The sequence below is a fragment of the Heterocephalus glaber genome, unplaced genomic scaffold (assembly GCF_053883595.1).
Source record: "Heterocephalus glaber isolate CG9 unplaced genomic scaffold, H.glaber_assembly_v1.0 deba00000331, whole genome shotgun sequence".
Taxonomy (NCBI): Eukaryota; Metazoa; Chordata; class Mammalia; order Rodentia; family Bathyergidae; genus Heterocephalus; species Heterocephalus glaber.
In genome coordinates, this window is record NW_028258142.1 from 65,858,784 (window position 1) to 65,879,849 (window position 21,066).

Here is a 21,066-nt window from a genome sequence, read left to right on the forward strand (position 1 = left end):
ACAACAGCCACAAAGCCTTGGTGTGTCTGAAAGGCTGAGCTAAGAGCCAGCCTCTGATCAATACCTTTCACAACCTTAGGAAAATGGAGGAGGAAGCCACCAGTTAGCTAATGATTCTCCCTTTAGAAATCGCAGGTGAGGCTGGCTGGCTCCCAGAGAAGGGTCCGGGAGATCACCCTTCATCAGGCCAGTTAACAATGGGGTGTTGTCTCCCTCTCAGAGCCCTGAGTAATGGGAATTTAAGCGGCCTCTTAGTGTAGTAATTCAACAACTATTGATTTTGATGACCTCCTCCCCAAGTTCATTTGCCTAATTAATTTGATTTTTTCCTGTGAGCTTGAAATTACACTAAGATAAAGTTTTCTTCCTTCTTCCTGTCTGTCTTTTCTTTCTTTTTCTATCTTAAAATGTTAACTTTAATTACAAATTAAAGAAGAACCAGCTGAGATTAAGAAATTTAGGCAGGACTTTATTAGCATTAATTGGTTCCAAATAAAATCCTACATGTGATCTAGGCGCTTAAAAGCAAAGAGCTTTTATACATAATCAGTGCCTGTATAAATTTTTGTTGAACTAATGAAAATAAAGATGCTTACTTTCATATAATCTTTGTCTTAGCATATGAGATTTTTTTTAAAAAGTTGTTTATAAATCCAAGTTATAACTCTGATTCATTTTGGACTGTGTTTTCCTGTACTGTATGTATGTCTGGTGTCAGACATAAAAATGGTAAAATAATGTTGGTAGTTGTGCAGGTTGGTTACTAGTTACCATCATCCATCCTCCCTTGGGCCCAGCTAGGGTCCTTATTCTTTCCTTATGTGCCTAAAAAGCAGACTGGGGTTTATGTGGCTCAGATGCTGTCCGCATTTATCACTGACATTCAGGTGGAAGGCAGAAAGAGGACATGTGAGGAAACCTGATGCTGGAGGGCCGTGTCCTGGTCAAAACCTACAGATGAACTCCTTAGAATGCAGAACTCATAGGCTGTCTTCCAGGGAAACTGTTTGAAGTTGCATATGAAACTAAAACCTCTATTTTAAGTTAAGTTTAATTGTCAGGACTCTCTTATACTTTATTGACCTGCATGCACATGAGATGCTGAGAGCCCTGTTTGCCCCCCGTGGAGATCAGATGCCTTCCCAGCAGTTCAAGGGCGGAATGTTATGATGTGTATGTTGGCTTTCACCCATGGTGCTGGCTCAGCTCTCTCCCTCCCTATGGCAGGCATGGAAGTCAGAGAGTAGGTCCAGAGCTGTGAAAAAATAAGTTTTTGTTGTTTAGAGCCATACCTAACTTGTGGCAATTTGCTACATAGCCATTAGGAAACTGATACACTGTAGAATACAGTATTTTTAGTAAAAGGTGCATGAGCACAGCTTAGCAAGGACAGGCCAGTCAGTGTTTGGATGTGCTCAAGGTAATGTGTGCACACGGAAAAGCACTGCTAGTGAGTTTTCTTTCATGGTCTAAGAAACTGCTCAATTATGAGAATTTTGCACAGCTATGAGAAGACTAGTCACACAAATATTTTTTTTTCATTTATCATAGGATCAGGGAGTATGGAAATGTTGGTTATTTATTTTTTCATTCTGTATACATCATTACATCAAAAACACAGTTTTTGTGCACTTTTCTTTATTTTTTTCTTTATTTTCTTTTTTTGTGATACTGTGCGCTGAACCCAGGGCCTTCTTATTGATCTATATCCTCAGCCCTTCTGCTATTCTGTGTTTTGAGACAGGGTCTCCCTAAGTTGCCCAGGCTGGACTTGAACTTGCGATCCTCCTGGCTCAGCCCCCCAGAGTCCTGGAATTACAGGGGTGCGTCACTGTGCTGGCTCTGTATTTCTCTCTTGCTAGCTCCTACCCCAGCGCTCTGAAGAGAGAGGATGGTCAGCATCATATGACAAGGAAGAAAGATGGCCTGTGTGCACTGATGAAAGGAAACACAGCATAAGGAAAATAAGAGCTTACCGGTGCGTGCCTGAGCAGAGGGTATTCCGGAGGGTTTCAGGGAGAGGCGACCTGTAGTGGGGCCTGGATGAGGAAGAAGGGTGTGCAGGAACGGAGGAGGCCGAGGTATTGCTCCAATAAAGTCAGATCCTGGACCCGAGCCAGTTTTCACATTCAGAGCTTGCTGACTAAAGCAATGACGAGTTCCCAGGAGGAAGGACAGAGGTGATTCGCCCAGGATTTGCCTGAGGTGTCCATTTGAGTCACTACACACAGGGAAAACAGAACCCTAGGACTTTTCCAGGAGTGCTGGACACAGGAACTTAGCAGGGACACCTGTGGCATTGGTGTGGCCCCTACCCCCACCTGAGGCTCTGGGCAAATGTATATGGTTTGTGTGCTTGCCCTCAGCTCCCTGTAGCCACATGTCCTCCTAGCACTCGTGTTCTTGGATCCTGAGTGACACCCTTTTCGGCTCCTTGGCCTGTGGATAAGTAAATGCCACCATCGTAGGAGCCTCTAAACTGCCCCCACTATGGGCCAACACAATCAGTCAAAGCAATAGTGCACCGCTGAGATGTGGGCCTCTAGGCCAGCCCAAAGGACACTGGATGGTGGTCTTCTCCCCCACATCTGTCTGGCTAGACAGCCTGGCACCAGTGCACTGGATGGCTGAGTCGCACGCAACCAAACTGCAGCCCAACTGCAGCTGCTGAACACAGCGCTGTTAGCAGTCTGCCAATACAGACTGACACGCCCTCAGGTACGTGGAATTCGACATTGCTTTGACAAATGTGTTTTTTAATATTTTGAAGAGAAACAGTTTTTCTCATGGGGAATGGACAATATTCACTCACTGGTTTTCTCTAAGGTATTATGAACTTTTCCGGGAATCTTCCTATGGAACACTAGCCACAGTGATGACCTGTTACATTGATGACATAATGCTCATCAGGTAGGACAAACTAGTGCACTGCAGGCTTAGGACCATGGAGGAGATTCAGGGACCTGCCACTTGGGTAAGATGTTGGGGCTCCCTGCTCAGAGGTGTGCTGAGATACCTCCTCCAAGCTGGAAGATAAATTCTTGCTCTTGCATCCCCCGCTAGAGAGGAGACCTGGTGCCCCATAGTCACAAGCCCAGGAGGAGGATTCCTACAGTGGAATGTGGTGAACAGAGACAGACGAGCGAGCTGCAGGAAACAGAGATGACGAGAAGTAGTGACGGGGTTGAAGCTTGGTCTAAACCCACTGCTGAAAAGCACAGGTTCACCCCAAAGTATGCAAATAGTGTTAGGGAGTTTGGAGGATGGATACAAACAAGAGGATTGGAAACATGCTTGAAGGATAGTCTTGGAAAAATATACTTTCTGGGAAGAAAAGGCAAAGCAAAAAGAAAGGGACATTTGTCAGCATGTAAACCTATGTGTGCACTGACCTTTGGTTCTAGACATTCCACCTGGAACATGCCCCGCAGATACGCCTCCGGCAGTGTGGAAACACAGAAGCGCTCCCCACACAGCCCCGCTGGGGTGGCTGAGAGACACACATTTTCACGTTGATCTGTATACTGAGCCGCTCGGCCCGTAAACCAAGCTTGAGCCCTCCCCGCCTTCCAGCTGGCGGTATGGAATCCTCCATGTGCCAAGGGTATTAGCTGAGTGCAGGGCTCTGAGACAGCTGCTGTGGGTGTCCTGCGAGCTGGGCAGTCTGTTCACTGGCCGTCCACTGCAAACTGTGGAAACAGTCTTAACTGTCCGTACATGGGAAAGTACTGAAGTTGGAAAACATCCGTACTGTGGAGCGCTATGCGGCTGTGAAAGGGAACAGAGCAGTGCTTCAGCAAACTACATGCAGTGATTTCCAGGATAAACTAAGTGAGATAGGCAGGGTGTGTTACAAAGTATAGTGTACTATCTGTCAAGAGAGAAAATGAGGATTATGCGAGAAAACACATGAGATTTGTTACCTACAAATGTTTGGTGGGAACAGAGAGGAGTGAATGGTATCACTGGAAACTGCACAGTAAGAATGGGCTGCACAGTGAGCTAAGTGTAATAATGCCTAGAACTACACCAGCTCTGACCTTGCGCTTGGGAGGCAGGCTCGGTGCCACTGGGCTAAGTCCCCAGCTCCTCAAATGAGTTAAATTGTCTCACAGATGAATACCACAGCCACAGTGAGCCACACACACGGCCACGCTGGGGCGGGGGGTGGGGAGCACTAATCAAGGAACTTTGGAAAACAGTATTTTTTGCTCCTACAATTGATTGTACAAAGCAAAGACAAAATGAAGTGGATATGAACACTGCGCTCTCCCTGCTGCGTTTGGTTTTCACCGTGGTGTGGGTTAGAAATTGTGGAACTTCTTTGTATGCTTATTGTGATTGAGTACATAAGTAAATGTATGGAAAGTAATGCGAGCCCCAGTCTCTTACTGTTGGAGAAAAGTCACAAGAGAACGGCGGGGGGGGGGGGGGGGGTTGAGGCTGCTAGGATGCTGTGATGTTGGATTCCAGTATGAACTCATGGTTTTTAACCCATACACAGATGGACGTGTATTTCCGAGCTTTGTCCACTGAGAGGGCAGACACTCCAGCTGTAATGAGCATACTGAGTGGCTGGATCAGGGTTTCTAAATAGCGTCATCCAATAAAAGGGACCAGGAATCTCAGGATATGGTATGGAAAACACAGGATGGTCCTGAAACGTCTCATGGTGCCATTAAGTGCTCAAAAAAATGAGGGAGGCAACCTGGGAGATCGCAGGAACCAGCCTGAAGAGCCTACAGGGCCCAATGCAGAGAGCTGGCAACACTGTGACAATGGCAGGGCGGAGCACAGGAGGTCCAGTGCCTATGAGCACACCCTTCCACTGCTACACACGCAAGTAAGGCAACAGGAGGGCACAGCGGATTCCAGAGAACAAACGCAGGAGGAGGAGGGGAATAGGAAACCCATTAGGCCAGCACCTCAGTAATAAGTGTGTAAGCAGAATCACTGATGGGTGCTTCCCTGCTCAGGTGGAGCTGACATCACTGGTCTTAGGACAGCCACTGACAGTTTGTAATAAAGACAGTGAGGCCATTACTCTTTACAGACTAAATTATTCTGACTTACGTTTACACAATTTATATGGACTCTTGACTTCCTTCTCAATTAATTTCACAAAAGAGAATGGACAAACAGGGACAAGATACTGTTGACTACATTACCAGATAGTTTGGGAATTTATATCTCATTTCCAAAGTTTCATGCTAAGTCTTCTTGGTGGACATAGTCTAATTCCAGCTTTAGATAGGACTTCTGAAATTGCCCCACATTGATAAGATTGATATGCAATAAGCCACACATTGTCTGAACTGCACTTTATATGTAACAGTAGAAACTTAAAAGATTTATAAACCTATGATTTATATCTGAACGGTGATTTCATTCCTAGTACTTAGCTTTATAATTCTTCAAAATCCATGTTTCTGTTGCCCTTTGACCAATAGATCAAAAAAGTAGGAATGCCTGTAGTGGCCGCTGCATGTGCTCAATTCATTTGTACACGTTGGGTCTAGTCACTGTCTCCTGGGGTCCTGGGCGTGGGCAGGCCTGGTGGGTCCGCCTGCCTGGCTGAAACACTAGTGCAGCATTGGCTCTTCTCCAGAACCAAAGGGCAAGCAGCTAAGGATGCAGTGGAGAAATCACAGAAGGAGATAAATGCTGTAATCCCAGAGTCAGTATCCTGATGCTACCTGATCTTTGCTCTGCAGCATTCTCTGGTCTTGGCAAATCAGTTATTTAAAGGGAGATGAGAGAAGATAGACAGAATATTTAAAAAGTAGGCAATGTTTGAGTTTTCCAAGGATTTGGACATTTTTACTACCTCTGTAAAAAAGTACAATCTTTTTTTTTTTTTTTGGTACCAGAGGTTGAACTCTGGACCTTGCGCTTTCGAGGCAGGCAACAGATCCACTGAGCTAAATCCCCAGCCCAGAAGTACAATCTTGTGAGCCAATGCAGCTCATAAACTTGTCTTAAACTCTAAGGAAGGCCTCAGTCTGAAGAAGCAGTTCAATGACTGTGTTCTCTTCCATAACGTGCCACGAATTGCATTAAAGTAATTGGCTTCAACTTCTCTTGAACACACCACGAATTGACGAAGGCTAAGGCTATATCATATGAAGTAAAGTACTAAGGACACTGTATGAAGTACATCATACTAAGAAAAGTACTAAGAACATGTATGAACCATATTATACTAAGAACATTAACAATGATGAACATTCCTCCATTACATCATGACATGGGCTTACATATTTCACAGCCCAAACTCTACAAACAAATGATCCATTGGGACTCAGCCACACTTTCAGATTGACTCGAATGAATTGATCCCCTGCCCCAAACCACTTCCTTCCTTCCTTCATTCCTTTTTTTTCTCTCTCTCTTTTTTGTTGTTGTTTTTGGCCTTGTGAGACAGGGTCTCACTCCGTAGTTGTCAGGCTGGCCTTGAACTCACTGTGTAGCCCATGCTGGCCTTGAATTTGCTGGGCTCCTCATGCCTCAACCTCTCAGGTGCTGGGATTACAGGTGTGTGGCACCATGCCTGGCCCATCTCCTGCTTTAGATGTTCCAGTTATGGCGACGATCTTGGTATTTCCACGTTCAAAGTGAACTTCTCCACTGGCTGGCTGGCTGGCAGTGGCCGGGCCTTGTGGGAGGGTTGCCGTCTGACTATAGAGAGGGTCACACCATCTTCATTTGGCTACTAGGCCTAGCCCCTCTTTAGGACAATGGCACTGACTTCTCTGTACAATAAAAAAGGGATCCTCAAACATCCTTTGGTTTTGTTTCAAGGGAAACAGAAATCAACACACATGTATAGCTATAAGTGAGCAATTACAAAGTAAATAATACTAACATTTATTGATTGTTTACAAGAGCCAAATTAAGATATTTAGAAGTATTACCTCATTGATTTTCCTGATAACCTGGTGGGGCAAGAGTTTCCTTACCCCTATGTTATTGATAAGAGTTGAACTCAGGTCTGAGTGAGCCCTGGCCTTTTGAACCCTATGCTATTGCTTAAAACCTCAATAAGTGAGATAAGAACTATCTGAGAGAGAGAGAGAGAGAGAGAGAACTGTTGCAGAATTAAATGATCAACCATTTGTGTTGGACAAAACAAATTTTTTATTGTGGCAAAATACACATAACATCAAATTTACCATCTTAATAATTTTTAAGTGTACATTCCAGTGGTGTTATGTACCTTTACATTATTGTGCAACCAATCTCTAGGACTCTTCTGCCTAAGAAACTGAAACACTACACCCACTAAACAAAAAAATCCCCATCCCATTCCTTCTTCCCCGTAGCACCTGACAACCACCATTCTGTCTCTATGAACTTGACTACTCCAGCTACCCTACATATTTGTCTTTTATGACTGTCTTGTTTCCTCAAGGCCCGTCCATGTTGTAGCATGTGTTAGAATTTCCTTCCTTTTTAAGGCAGAATAATTTTATGCTGTATGTATCTACTGATTTCCTGTTCATTTGAGGATAAGCACTTGGGTTGCTTCCAGGTTTTGGATGTTGAGAATAATTCTGCTATAAACAGTAAATGATTTTATTTTTAACAACAACAAAAATCTCCAGGAAAAGAAACAAAATGCTCTAGAGGAAAACATTAGAAGTGTGTGTGTGTGTGCGCGCGCGCACGCGCATGTGTGTGGGTACCAAAAAGTGCCATGATCCTGAAATGGTGAGGCATTTGCGAAGCTTTTCTCAACTCCTCCAGAGTTAATTACCAACAGTTAACCACCTGTTTCTATTTTTCCATAATTCTTTCCATTTCCTGTTCTTATAGTTGTTCACATACTGAATTATGGTTATTCAAGTTCATTTAGTTCATCAAATTATTCAGAACTGAAATTAGGTCTTATCATTCTTTGTGTCTCCCCCCAGCCTGAAACATGAACTTGGCCCTAAACAGGTCATTAGCTGTACTTTGAATAAGTAGCATAGGGGCTGGGGGTGTAGCTTGTTTGATCCCCAGCACCGCAAAAGCAAAATCAATCAACAACCAAGTAGGACAAAAATTCTCATTACTTTCAAGAAACTCTGGAAAATTATTTTTCATTTGAGATATCTTATTAAGGAGACAAAATTCGACTGTGGATTTAAATCACTAACAAATTTCAAAGGAGTTATAAAAACTACCAAATTATTTTGGCCAAAACTTGGCCATGGATTTAAGTGTCAAGCAAATTATATTTCATAGGAACAATCACATTTTGTTAAATATCTTATGCAAACCACTTACTAGAAGCTTACTCTTTGCCAAGCACTGTTTGAAGCACTTTAAGCACATTATATTATATTATATTAGTTAGTACTTATAATAATCAATGTAGGTGGTATCATTGCAGTCTTAAAGATGAGGCCATAGAGTTTAACTCCACAACATACAGGGCAAAAAAGTGGTAGGGCCTGGATTCTAGTCTGCCTGTGCTCTGGGCCCTGCTTCTACTCCAGATGTTGTCACAGTGTACAGGGAAATCTGTGTGTTCAGATACTCAAGCAGCTGGGCAAGGTGTCAGATGAGGACTTAACATTCATGGGCATCTTGTGATTTCTCCTTGTTTCCTTTAAGGACAACTAGATTAGTGGGAGAAAACTCAGAATCCACTGCAGTCTCAGGTTGTTTCACAAGTGCTCTAATCTTTGCAATTTATATAATAATGGAATGAATAATAGGTCAAGATGGACTCAATGAACAAGGATGGCTTCTATGGAAATGAGTTCATGCAATTGTAGTGGGCAGAACTGTTGGCCCAAGGAATCTAAAGACGCTTCTGTGTGCCCTTTCATCACTGGCTGGGTGGGAGTGAGATCTAGCAGTTGGTGGGGATGCAGGTGATGGACACCCTGAGTCCTGACAGAAGTGAGGACTGGTACAACTCTTTGGATCCACAAACTGCAGTCTATACTGAAATTGGAAATATCCTTCATTCAGTGACCCTATCACTGGGAGTCTCCCTGTGAAAACTAAAGTATCCTAAGGTTAAGATATGCATACAAGGATCTTTATTAGAGTGCTATTTGTTGTGATAAAAACCTAACATCAATTTACATGCTCATCAGTAAGGTAACAAATGGGTCCATAGAAGGTGATCTGTTCTATGGAGTCAACTATTTTTTTTTTTTCGGATTTAACTATTAAAAGACCAAGTGAGATTTATGCCAATGGACCTGGTCAGACAGCTTTAATAGACTATTCGGTGGATAATGCAATTGTGGAGCAATGTGTTAGACTTCTTGTAAATGACTGCAACAAAAACAAGTTATGTTTTTACAGGTGTTTATAAAGTTGGACATGACACGTAACTTGGTAGCTAACGTTGGTCACCCTAAGTGAAGTGAGAACAAGGAATATAGAATTTCTCTTATGCCTTTGGATTTTATCACTGGTTACCATGAGTATATACTACTTCTATAGTGGAAAAGATTAATAGAGAAAAAATATAGTCTTCAAATTATTTTTACATATAAAGATTATTAATCTTATAGTTTTAATACTTTACCTGGTCAAAGAAAAGTCCTTGGATTAAGTTTTTCCCTAACTCTTTTCTCCAGCCTTGATTTCATATGGGGAGGGTTCCATCGTCTTCTCTTAGAATCTGTTTTTTCCCATGGATGTCCAACAACTTTGCCACAGTAAGCACACCAACATATCCATAGTTATGGTTCTAGCACTGCATCCCTTTGATTCATCCTGACCTTATGTGGCTCAATCCTTTTGACTTATTTTAGGAAGAGCTCCTGTGTGCAGTGACTCTGTTTCATTCTTTTTTCTCCTCAGTCACTCAGCCCGTGAATGTTTTCTAGCTCAGCCTTAATGTCATCAGATTCGCCATTGTTGACCTTTCTGACCCACCCTGGGCTTTCATACAACTTTATTCTCTGTACCTACCATTCAGGTATTATAAGCAGGAAGTGACATAAATGATGAGAATTAGGTGCCCATAAATTGTTGGAAGGGCTGGAGGAAAAGGATCTAGACTGGGCTCCCCAGGAATGGCTCTCGGGACATGACGAAGACTAAACTACTCCACCAGGGTGGCTCCTATCTTAGAGTCTGCCCTGGAACCCACAACTTTCGGACACACTCCTCACCTTTGATCCAGGGGTCAGGAAGCCAGGCCACTGCTTCTCCTGTCACACCTTCCATTGGGCCTGCAGCAACAAAGTACCTGTCATACACAGAAGGCTGGTAAGTGGGAACTGGAACACTGCTGAAAAACCTCAAGTCTCTGTGCTCCCACCCCAGCAGAATAGTTGGAAGGGACAGAATGGGGCCTCCGGATCATTTCCAATTCCAAACAGCACAAGCGTGTGTCTCTTTGGTTGAGCCTATTTCATGAACAGGAGCCTAGGTGCAAAAGTGTTGCTTCTACAATGTAGGAAAGCATCGCTGAAGGAAGAGAGAATGGAGTAACTTCATGGCCATGGTTTTTGCTACAGCCTCCTGGTTTTCCTCCCTTGTACCTCCCTGGCCATGCTTCTCCCATCTAGGCTAGCTCATCCTACTTCATGAGATCTTTAAAAATTGTAGTTTCCCAAGAATAAGTACAGGATTCTCTTTTCTCTGTACTAGCTGATCCCATCCATGCCCATGACTTCACTTACCATGCACGCTCAGGACTTTGAGGCACAGCTCTCAAGAGCAGAGCTCCCTTCTGTGAGCTCCAACCAGAATGTCCTGTCAACAACCTCCCTGGGAATGCCTCAAAGGCATCTCACCTCCTGCCTGCATGGCAGCATCAGAACTTGGCCCTCCCTCCAAACGCTTCTCTCCATGGATGGCACTGCCGTCCATCTACCTGAGCATGACAGAGGGAATCATCTCTCAGTATCTCACTTGCCCATACCATCTGGAATCTAATTAGCAACTGATTATTGACTCTACCACTGAAATATCCATCCATATCTTCCTCCATCTCCACTGCATCTACCTTAGCTCAAGGTATCATCTTGTGATATCATCCTGTTATGAATCATAGCAGTAATGTTAACAGTTCTCCCCATCTTTCCTCTATTCTCTTAAATCCAATTATTCTCCACACTGCGACCAACAGGCCTTTAAAAGGTTATTTTCACTTCTCCATGGTTTAGACCCTTTGATGGCTTCCTGTTTTCAAACAATCTGCATAAACTGGCCTCCTGGCCTCAGCTCCTGCTGCTCACTTCTTGCTTATTCACCATAGTGCACTGACTGGCCTCCCCTCCGTGATTCTGAATGAGCTGTGCTTGTGCTCAGCCCAGGCTTTACACAGGCTGTTCGTTCCCTTGATCTGGGATATCCATACCCTTGTCACATCCCAAACTCTGGGCTCAGTTCCCACCATTAATTTCACACCAACCTGGACTCTCTGTTCCTAATATTTACCACAACTGGAATACAACGCTCGTGTAGTTATTCCACGTTTGTCTCTGGCTTGAACGTAAGGGTAGAAGCCATGTCTCCCACTAGTTACCAGAACCTGCCACAGTGCCATGCACACAGCAATGATTTAACAGTTAACACTAATAAAGTTACAGTGCTGGATCCAGGTACTATTCCAAGCTCTTCATTTTTAGTAACTCATTTAATCCTTACAACCAACTATTCTGTTGATGGGACAAAATGCCTGACGTACATGACTTAAGGAGGAAATAGTTTATTTGGCTCATGTTTCCAGAGGTTTTGGTCCATGGTCAGCTGGTTCCAAAGCTGAAAGATTGCAGTGGAGCAAAGCTGCTCTCTTCATGGCAGCTTCAAGGAGGGGTCAGGGGAAGAGCATCAGCGAGAGATATTCCCTCCCGAGGCACACCTTCTGTGATGACCTCCACCTGCACATTCTAACTCCTAACAGGACATTCAGTGGTGAACATCACTGGATTAATCCATTAATGACCCCAGTCACCTCAATAGGACTCTTTCTAGTTAAGTTGACAAGATTAACTGGCACATAAACCCAGGATATAGGCATTATTATTATTATCCTTATTTTATAGATATAAAACAGGTACAGTTAAGTTGCTAAAATATACAATGGAAATCAGGACTCGAATCCAGAAGTTCAGATCTAAAGCCTGTATGTACTGACTATACTTTGCTGCTACCTCAATTTTATTGGTAGCATGTCCATTTAACTGTTCACTGCATTGCATTACTCAGAGAATTGCTCATAAGCACATTCATAATTACAGTGTACTTTTATAGCAAAGCTTGTTTAACTATGGAGAAGGTAGGTACACTTTTATACCATTTGAAAACCACAAGAAATCATCTGTCCAAAGATGAATACTATTAGAGATGTGAACAAGTTGAAATAATATTCAAGCCCTCTTATATTCATTAATTTACTAGAGAAATATGCTTAAGACCATATATATATGTACATACTAATACTTCAAGAGCCCTTTCTGTTTCATTAATCAATTTAAAAAGGACCAAACAATGAAGTTTAGCCCCCTTGTTCCAATATTCCTAATTGCTAAACAATAGATGTCAATTACTCTTCAAATTGCTGCCTTGAAGCCACGTGTGGGGGCGCATGCCTGTAATACCAACACTCAGGGGGCTGAGGCAGGAGGATCACTGTGAGTTCCAGGCCAGCCTGGGCTCTGGCCTACAAAGTGAGTTCGAGGCCAGCCTAAACTACAAAATGAGACCCTGCCTCAAAAAAAAAAAAAAATTGTTGCCTTGATCACTATGGGCTGCCATTTTATCATGGTTTTGGGAAGAAAGGCTTTTTGCAAGAACACAAGAAAGTCAGGCAGGCACTCCTCGTCCTCAGTGTAGCTCTGTTACTGCCACAAAATGCTCTCACATTTAAAATGCTTTCCATTTCCACATTTAACCACAAAAGCAACGGTTGCCAACTTTGGTAAAATTGTTCTGAGCAGCATGTGATGACATTTGTATTTTTACTGCTAAAAAAAAAAAGGTACTAATAAATACCAAAGCACCAACCATTAGTGGACTATTTGATAAGGGTTAGGTAATTCAGGACTGAGTCTTTATTAATGTAATTCCCTAAGTAGGAAAAGGGGGATTAATCCCAAGATGTTTCATGTATTCTTAGAATATCAGCTATTTAATTTCTTGTAGATCTTAAGATCATACTTATATGGTTTTTGTAGCAATATTGAGAAAAACAGTTGATTCCAATGATAAATGGCTTAAAGGGGCAGGGTTTCTTCATGATACAGGATGGAACCTGGAATCTAACCAACCAGGCTTCCCATTAAACCCATGAGGAATGGGCAACTATTCAGGGGAGTGACCAACAACTTCCTCTGTGTGCTAGCTTAATTGGCTGTTTGCAAACTGTAGGTCCTCAAATGCTTTTTAGTAAGGGAGGTATCTATCCAGCAGTGCACGAGCCAGTTTAATCAAAGTCAGCTTGCCCATGAAAAGAGAGCCTTGGGCAGGCAAAAGGTTGTGTGGAGTTTGAGGACTTTCTGGGTGGTCAATTCACAACTAAACATACATAGGACACCATCCTGTGAGCTGTCAACCACAGCCTTTAAAAAACCAAACATTAACTCTCACTTTAATAACGGAGTTTGTGTATTCTCCCTTAGTGAGTTTGATATTTCAAAATAACTGTGAATAAGAGGAATTCCAAGGGAAGGTAAATTTAGAACATGCTTTTCAAACGATGTAGACACTCCCATCTTCCCAACCTCTTCGTGGCTGAAGACACAGCGCTGTGTGGCACAATCTTCTGTGGATGCTGAGTTAAGTACCCTGGAGAGCTCTTCCTGGGTGGGCTCTGCTACCCGGGCTGCTCATGAAAGCTTGGACTCTGGGCCTACGTTTAAGACTGTTCCGTGTATCTCATTCATTTTCTAGACAAACTGGGCAGCTTCTTCAAGCCAGTAGCATCGGTATGTCCTGTTTCCCGGTGTTTCTTAAGGATTTAATCCAAGCGGGACCATAAGACACAGTAAAGGTTTATTTAACAGCCCATTTGTTTTTTTTCTATCTTCGGGGCTGAGTATGCAGGTAACCGGTGGAAGATTCGCCAGCAACTCTGCTGCTGTGATTTTTCTGTTTGGTTCAATTTACTACAGGCTGTCGTGAGTGAGGCTGATGGAATTCGTTCCTAATGTGCGAACTAACAACTGCTCCCGTTCGGGTTGAACATGAATCAAAGGGAGGCGCTGACTAGACCCGAATTCCGCGCTGGACCTGTGGTCACTCCTGGCTTAGGGGTGCCTGGTCAGATTCCCCTATGACACGTGTACATATCTGCTCCTTACGAGAATTGTGTGTCTTCATCTAATCTTGCATCAGTGGGCGAACATCGACGCGACAGAGGACTCTGAGCTTCCTCGGATGTGGAGGGGTTACGCCGGCGCGCCCTAAACGCCTTCACAGGCGGGTCTACACCTCTAGCCAGGGCCTCAGGGCAGCCTGCGCTCGGCTTTCCGCTTCTGAGCGGGAGGCCCGCCCTTCGAGGTCGACAGCGGGGCCAACGGCCACCAGCGGCTGCCAGCACCCCAGTCTCCTTCCCGCCCGCAGCGCCCGGACCACAGCTCCCGGCAGGCACCGCGGCCGTCAGCAGAAGCCCCGCCCCCACGCAGGGCATGCTGGGAGTCGGGCGGGGCGCTCCAGGACTGTTCCCGCTGCTCCTCAACGTTCCCGCTGTTTGCAGGCTCTTAGCTTCGTCCTTGGAACTCGTTGTGACCGAAGGCCTCGCCCTTGTCCTGCACCGCTCTGAGTCTGCCCCACGGGTCCTGTCACGCCTTTTTCCTTCACAGCTGCACCACGCGGGGAGCAGTGGAGAGCCGGAACGCGCCGCGCCGGCGTCGCGGAGGCCGGCCGGGGGGGCGGGGGGGGCGTGAGCGGCTGGCGGCGGCGGGGACGCGCACGTAGGCACGCAGGGGCCGTCACGTGGGGCGCCGAAGATCGCAGTGCGCGTGGCCGCGGTGGCTGTGTGGGGTTGAGTCAGTTGTGAGAGTCGGAGCTGCTGACCCCGCGGCGGCCCCGCGAACTCACAACCGAGCGACAGGCGTCGAGGCCTGAGGCCGGAGCCTGGCCCCGCGCTACAGCTCGGCCGAGCCCGGCCGCGCCCCCGCCCAGCCCGCAGACCGCCGCCGCGGGCGCGCCCCCGCTCTGCGCTGTCTCCGATGGCGTCCGCCTCCGGGGCCATGGCGAAACACGAGCAGATCTTGGTCCTCGACCCGCCCACAGACCTCAAATTCAAAGGTAGGCAGGACGCGGCCGCCTCCCCCGCTCTGCGGCCGCCGCCCGGCCGTCGCCGTCCCCTCCCGGCCCGGAGCGGCCTCCGCCGGGGCCGCCGCCATCTTGGGCCCGGGGCCCGCGGAGCCGCCCGGCCGCGCGTCCTTGGCGGGGCCGCGCGTGGACCGGGGGCGGTGTCTCGCGGGCGCGGCGGGGCCCACTCTCGCCGGCCGCCCCGCGCCCGAGGGCGCCTGCGGTGTGCGGGCCGGGGCCGGTGGGCTCCGGAGCCCTGCGGGCTGGCCGCCGGTGATTTGCGATCCCGGTCGCGTGCAGGTCCGCCGGCTTCCCGCTCTGTGGGGCACTTGGAGGAAGAGTTCGACTGAACACCTTATTTTTAAAAGCCCTGTCGATAGCATGAAGATCTAAACTGGAGACAAGTTTCAGCCCGTCTTTAGTTAGCTCAGCGAAAAGTGACTTCCCTCTTGGAAATCAGTGTGCAGCCTTTTGAGGGCAGCGAAGACAGCAATTTCTGTGAGGTGCATGACGACCTCAATTTTGAAAGGGAAGAAAGTCCGTTATTATGTAAAGTTGGGTCCAGAAGAAAAACAGATTGTTTTCCGTAGAAAAAATTGAGGTAGTATTAGGAATTTAGAAAATTACGTTGTGGCATTGGGCAGGGGTTTTAGTGCACGTGTTTATAAATTCTGTTGAGTGGACACGTAAGTAAACTGGAAAGATAAGGCTTTGAGTTAACTAAGAAATATTTTGAGGTGCACTGAGTGCATTTTGTGGCATATTTGTGTGTTGCATGATTTTACAGTTTTAGCTGGGGGAGGGGCAGACCTTTGAAGAGTCTTGAAATTACTTTTGGCAAAGTAGATATTATTTTCAGTTGAAATTTGAAAAATCTTTAAGGTGTGTATTTTCTCAGGAGTACTTTATTTTTCCATTTTGACAGGATGAGTTTGCAGAGCAGATTTTCTCTACTACATAACCATGTGTGAATTGCATTTGGGGAGTTAGAAGTCTTTAAAAGTAGTGTGGGTTGCACCGCCTCCTCCATTCTGGGGATTGAACCCAGGACCTTCACACTGAGCTACATCCCAACATTTTCTTTTGAGACAGATCTCCCACTCAGTTGCTAGGTTTGTCAGCCTGGGCTCAAACTTGTAATCCTCCTGCTTCAGCCTCCCAGAGTGCCAGGATGGCCACATGCTAAAATTAGTTTTAGACCAGGAAAATGTGCACACAGTCTGAAGGTTTCTCCCTAGAGAAGTTGTGATGTTGCCCCAGTAAGAGATAATAATAGTGGAGAAAGGAGTTTTAAAAAGTCAAAACCCTGCACAGCAACCTAGCAGGCAGGTTAAAGAACCATCAAGTACACTACACAGTGATTTGTCCATATATTTCGCTTATTTTGAGTATTGAGGAATTACAGTTGTGATTATAGAATGAGTCGTTCTTGCGTTACCAGTGAAAATCGTGAATCCAGACCAGTGCGGAACGCAGGCATGGAAATGATGCAGCACAGGCCCAGGTGCACATTCAGTTCCTAGAAGAGCAGGCCCTGAGCGAGAATGCTTGGTGTGTGTTCAGTGTCTGAGTTTGTTGTGTACTTGTGTGTAAAGGTGGGCAAGGGAGCTCTGGGGGAGAGAGAGGGGTGGGCTGAAATAGGAGCTGACATTTGGTGGTTGATTCCTTCCTCAGTGTTGAGCTCTTGAGTAAATAGTTTGCTTGGTTGAAATTTCTTATCGTTAGATATACAGCTCCACCACTGAGCAAGGAGACATTTAAAATCCACAGTATGCTTGTGCTTGGTTTGATGATGGTGTTAAAATCATTTAATGGGAGCCAGGTGTGGTGGCACGTGCCTGTAATCCCAGACCCTCCAGAGGCTGAGGTGGGAGGATCCCTTCTAGTTCAAGGGCAGCCTGGGCTACCTAGTGAGTTCAGGGTCAGCCTGGACTACAAAGGGAGACCCTGCCTCAAACACGCCCCCCCAATCCTTTAACTGGCTTGTCTTCAGTCACCCATAACTCTTAGTTTAAGTGAAGATCTGTTACAAGATAACTTTGAAATTCATTGTCATGTTTTTAAAAGTTTATTTGTTTTAATTCTACATTTGACTAAGATGATTCTTAGGGGGTGACTCATCTGTTCATTCTGAGATTGGGTGGTTTTCCTTTTACATGCGTAATACGTGCACCACCACCACCAGGGATTGAATTCAGGACTGAGACGAATCTCAGTACTTTGTATAGTTTTGGAGAAGTTTATTTTAAAAAATTTATTGTTCCACATAATCCATATACAAAAGTGCTTTAATGATGATATAATGAATTCTGAAGTAGATCTTCTGCTAGTTAGAAAAGAAAAAGAGATACTTTTTTTTCTTTAAAGTCTGTTTAAACCCTGGCAGTAATTTGACTTAGGATTCATATTTGAAATTTGGCATATTATGTGAAGTAATTTTATGTTTTATTTTCTTTTGGTACTGGGGATCGAACTTGGGACCTTGTGCTTGTGAGGCAGGCAGAGGAACCACTGAGCTAAATCCCTGGCCCATTGAAGTAATTTTTTGCCTTTAAAACATTACACAATTTCTTCCTTTGTGTTATGCAACATTTTACTTTTCCCATTAGCAGTTTTGAAGAAAAAATTAAAGTTTACAAAAATACTAAAATAAATTTCAAATATATTTTTTCCCCTAATGATCAAGGAGAGGAAAAAAATAAAATAGGAGCATTGTGCTCAAGGTTGCCCTTAGCAATACAAAGTGGTACAGAAACCAAGCTCTGTGAGCTGGCCAGGGAAGGCGGTGGGTGGCACTGTGAACTAGCACCTCTGGGTAGCAGTGCTCCGCTGAGAAGGAGCTCACGGGGGGATGTGTAGCACCCGCTCTTTGGGTGGCCCGCACATTCGCGGGTTCTTTAGGAGTGCCTCCTGTTTCACTCTGGCTTTACCAGATCTCTGTGGTGACCTTGTCCTTGCTATTATATTCTGAAAGTTGCCAAGTATATTGTCTACAGCATGAAGCTCTGATCTGCTTTTTTTTAAGCATGGCATACAAGCCTTTGCCTGGCGTGCTGCCTCCTCTGAACACCTGTTCATCAGCTTGCATCATACTCTTCATGTCCAAGGCAAGGCTTTGGGTTCCTTGTTTTGGGTGGTTAAGGTAAATGCATACTTAGTCTTGAGGTTTTTTTTTTTCTTTTGGTACCAGGGATCGAAGTTGGGTCCTTGCGCTTGCACATGCGACGAAACCACTGAGCCAAATCCCCGGCCCCATTGAGTTTTAAAAATAAGCAAACACAATAGTTCCTTGATTCTCAGCTTCTGGTCTGTGCCCCTCCTGGTCCTTTGTTTTGCAGTCAGACTTGGAAAACCAGCCCATGTTCACCATCTCTGCAGTTCCTCCTTTCTGTGTACTCTCCATCCTTGTAGTCATCTTTCTGACTTCATTACTTATTGATGGCTGGATTAATCATTTCCAGCTATTTCACCTGATCCCTCTGACAGTTAACATTACTGACAGTTCTTTTTAGGAAGTTTTTGGTTTGTATGGCACCATTATCTTGTAATTTTCTTCTTTGCTCCTTGTGTCTCATTTGTGACCTTTTTCTTAAAGGCAGCTGTTTCTGAGGCTATGATTGGGTTTCATCTTTATCTGGCTCTGAAGTCTGCCTGTTGAAAAGTTTTCTCTTTCTCTTCCTTGCTCTCTGCACATACTGGTACACACCCAAATCTATTTTAATTCAAAATTTAGTGTTAACAGATACTTGTGACAACTTCTTGACTATTTGGATTTGTTCTTTAGACATCTCAAAATCAACACATCCTTAGCTTTTTAAAAGCTACTCAAGCCTACTCTTTCTGTATTTTTTATTTTTACATTTTAGTGGCATCATGATTATTCATACCAGAAACACTTAACACATGTAATAAAGTCTGTTTCTCCCTCTAGATAATCCTTGACTTATCCCCTGTAATGCCCCTCTACTTCAAAATTCATTTTAAGAATTCATTCAGCCCTCAGATTATCTAATGTAATTGCAGTAGATTTGACCATCTGCTCTATGTCAGGTGTCATGAATGAGTGTTGGAACTGCAGTTGTGAGGGAAACACTGCCCTTGTGTTCATGGGCAGTTCTATAGGGAGAGATAGACACTAATCCAATATGGAGGTGAATGAAACAGCTATAAAGATGCCTGTTAGTCCTATTAGAATCTAAAGTAGGGACTTTGATCTGGTCAGAAAAGGTTAGCACAATTGGAAGAAGATTCCAAGAATAAGAAGTTCCCTAGGGGAAAAAGAAAAAATGCATGTAGAAGGGTCTTGTGGTAGGGGGGAATATGAGACATTTACAAGAGGTCAGTGTGACAGTAATGGAAATAACCAAGATGAATATAGTTCTGGTTTATAGGGCAGGTTAGTAGTTTCTTTTTTTTTTTTTTTTTTTTGGTACTGGGGATTGAACTCAAGACCTGGCGCTTGCCAGGCAGGTGCTATGCTGCTGAGCTACATCCCTGGTGAGTAGTTTCATTTATCCTAAACGAGGAGGTAGGTTTTTTTTTTTGGCCAGGAGGTAGTTTTAACTGTGGTGTGGGAGAGGGTTAGTAAAGGTAGAGGGAATGGAGTAACATCACATTTGCTTTGTAAATACTTCTGGTGGCTGTGTAGATTAAGAAGAGGAAAAGATCAATTAGGTAGCCACAGCAGTCCTGGGAAGAGTAGACCTCTTGGGCTGAGATGTATGTTAAAGAAACAATGAAAAGTTTGGAGATAAATCGGTGAGACTATTGGCTATCTGCACTGAGAGAACTGGGGTTTTTGGTTTCCTGTATGGTTTTGAGATTTCTGCTTGTGTAAACCAGATGGTGGTGCTCTTCACCCACCTAGGAAACTCCAGGTGTCTGGATGAGGATCAGTTGTATTTTATTTGGGGCTATGTGGGAGGGTAAAAGGAAGATGTGTTTGGGTCCTTTTACTCAGAGAAGTCCTGACTTGGGATAGTTAAGGTATCTTTCATCTTTTCTCTCCTGGTCAACAGACAGGTCTCCTTTTCTCCTGCATGAGCTTTCTTCAACCTGACTTCCACACTGGAACTACTTTTTGCAAAAGGAGTCTGGTGGTCATGTTCCTTCGTTTAAAGCAGCTGAAGTATTTTACCATCATGTACTTGGAAAAGTCCAAAGTCTCCTGCCTACTTCTCTAACTTTAGTGCTATTTCTCTGCTACCCATAGCCTTGGCTATTATGAAACCATTTTCCCAAACACTCCCAAGCTGTTGCAAGACTACACATTCTCTGCTTGGAATCTTCTTGCCCCTCTCTGTCAGGCAGACTCCAGTCCAAGAGTCACACTATTCTTTTGAAGTCTTTGATAATCTTTCAGTGCAGGTTGGTTTTTCCCTTTTTCACGACACTATGGAAGCTTGTGCTCACCTATTTTTTTCCCCCTGAACTATACTGTGAACTACTTTTTTCTTTTACCTTTGTATACATAGTAACGAAATTCAGTGGCCAAGAGTGATTGCCAAATAAATGTTGACTGGACTAGTAAGACTGATGATTTCATCATAATTCCCATTTTTGGCTTGAATCTTCTGGGGTTTTTTGGGTACCGGGGATTGAACTTGGGTCCTTGCACTTGTGAAGCAGGTGCCGGAACCACTGAGCTAAATCTCCGGCCTTTGAATCTCTTCTGAATTGGGTTTTTTGTCTGCGTGTTGCTTATAGTTGTGTATTTAAACTTTGTTAGTTCCAGAAATAATTTAAGGGATATTTTGTAAAGAGTTAATTATCCCATGGGTAGGTTGCTTCATTTTTCTTTATGTAAAGTGATAGGTGGGACTAGGTAATTTTTGGGGTGTTCTGGCTTTA

General features: G+C 44.5%; 1 protein-coding gene and 1 long non-coding RNA gene across 3 annotated transcripts in view; one reads left to right on the forward strand and one right to left on the reverse strand.

Annotated features, from left to right (window-relative positions):
* Positions 1 to 1,515: 1,515 nt before the first annotated feature.
* LOC147830180 (uncharacterized) lies at positions 1,516 to 14,764 on the reverse strand. Its single transcript, XR_015444826.1, has 3 exons — positions 13,683 to 14,764; positions 10,125 to 10,201; positions 1,516 to 3,768 (listed from the first exon to the last, which is right to left on the reverse strand). It is a non-coding gene; the product is annotated as an uncharacterized LOC147830180 (long non-coding RNA).
* Positions 14,765 to 14,910: 146 nt separating this feature from the next.
* Vapa (VAMP associated protein A) overlaps positions 14,911 to 21,066 on the forward strand; it is a 32,653-nt gene continuing 26,497 nt past the window's right edge. The window contains exon 1 of one of the 2 annotated variants that reach the window (XM_004853239.4): positions 14,911 to 15,210. In XM_004853239.4, the coding sequence (XP_004853296.1) occupies positions 15,132 to 15,210 (79 nt within the window). In that variant the 5' untranslated portion in view covers positions 14,911 to 15,131. The remainder of the gene's footprint in view (positions 15,211 to 21,066) is intronic. The other variant, XM_004853238.4, reaches the window with a different exon arrangement.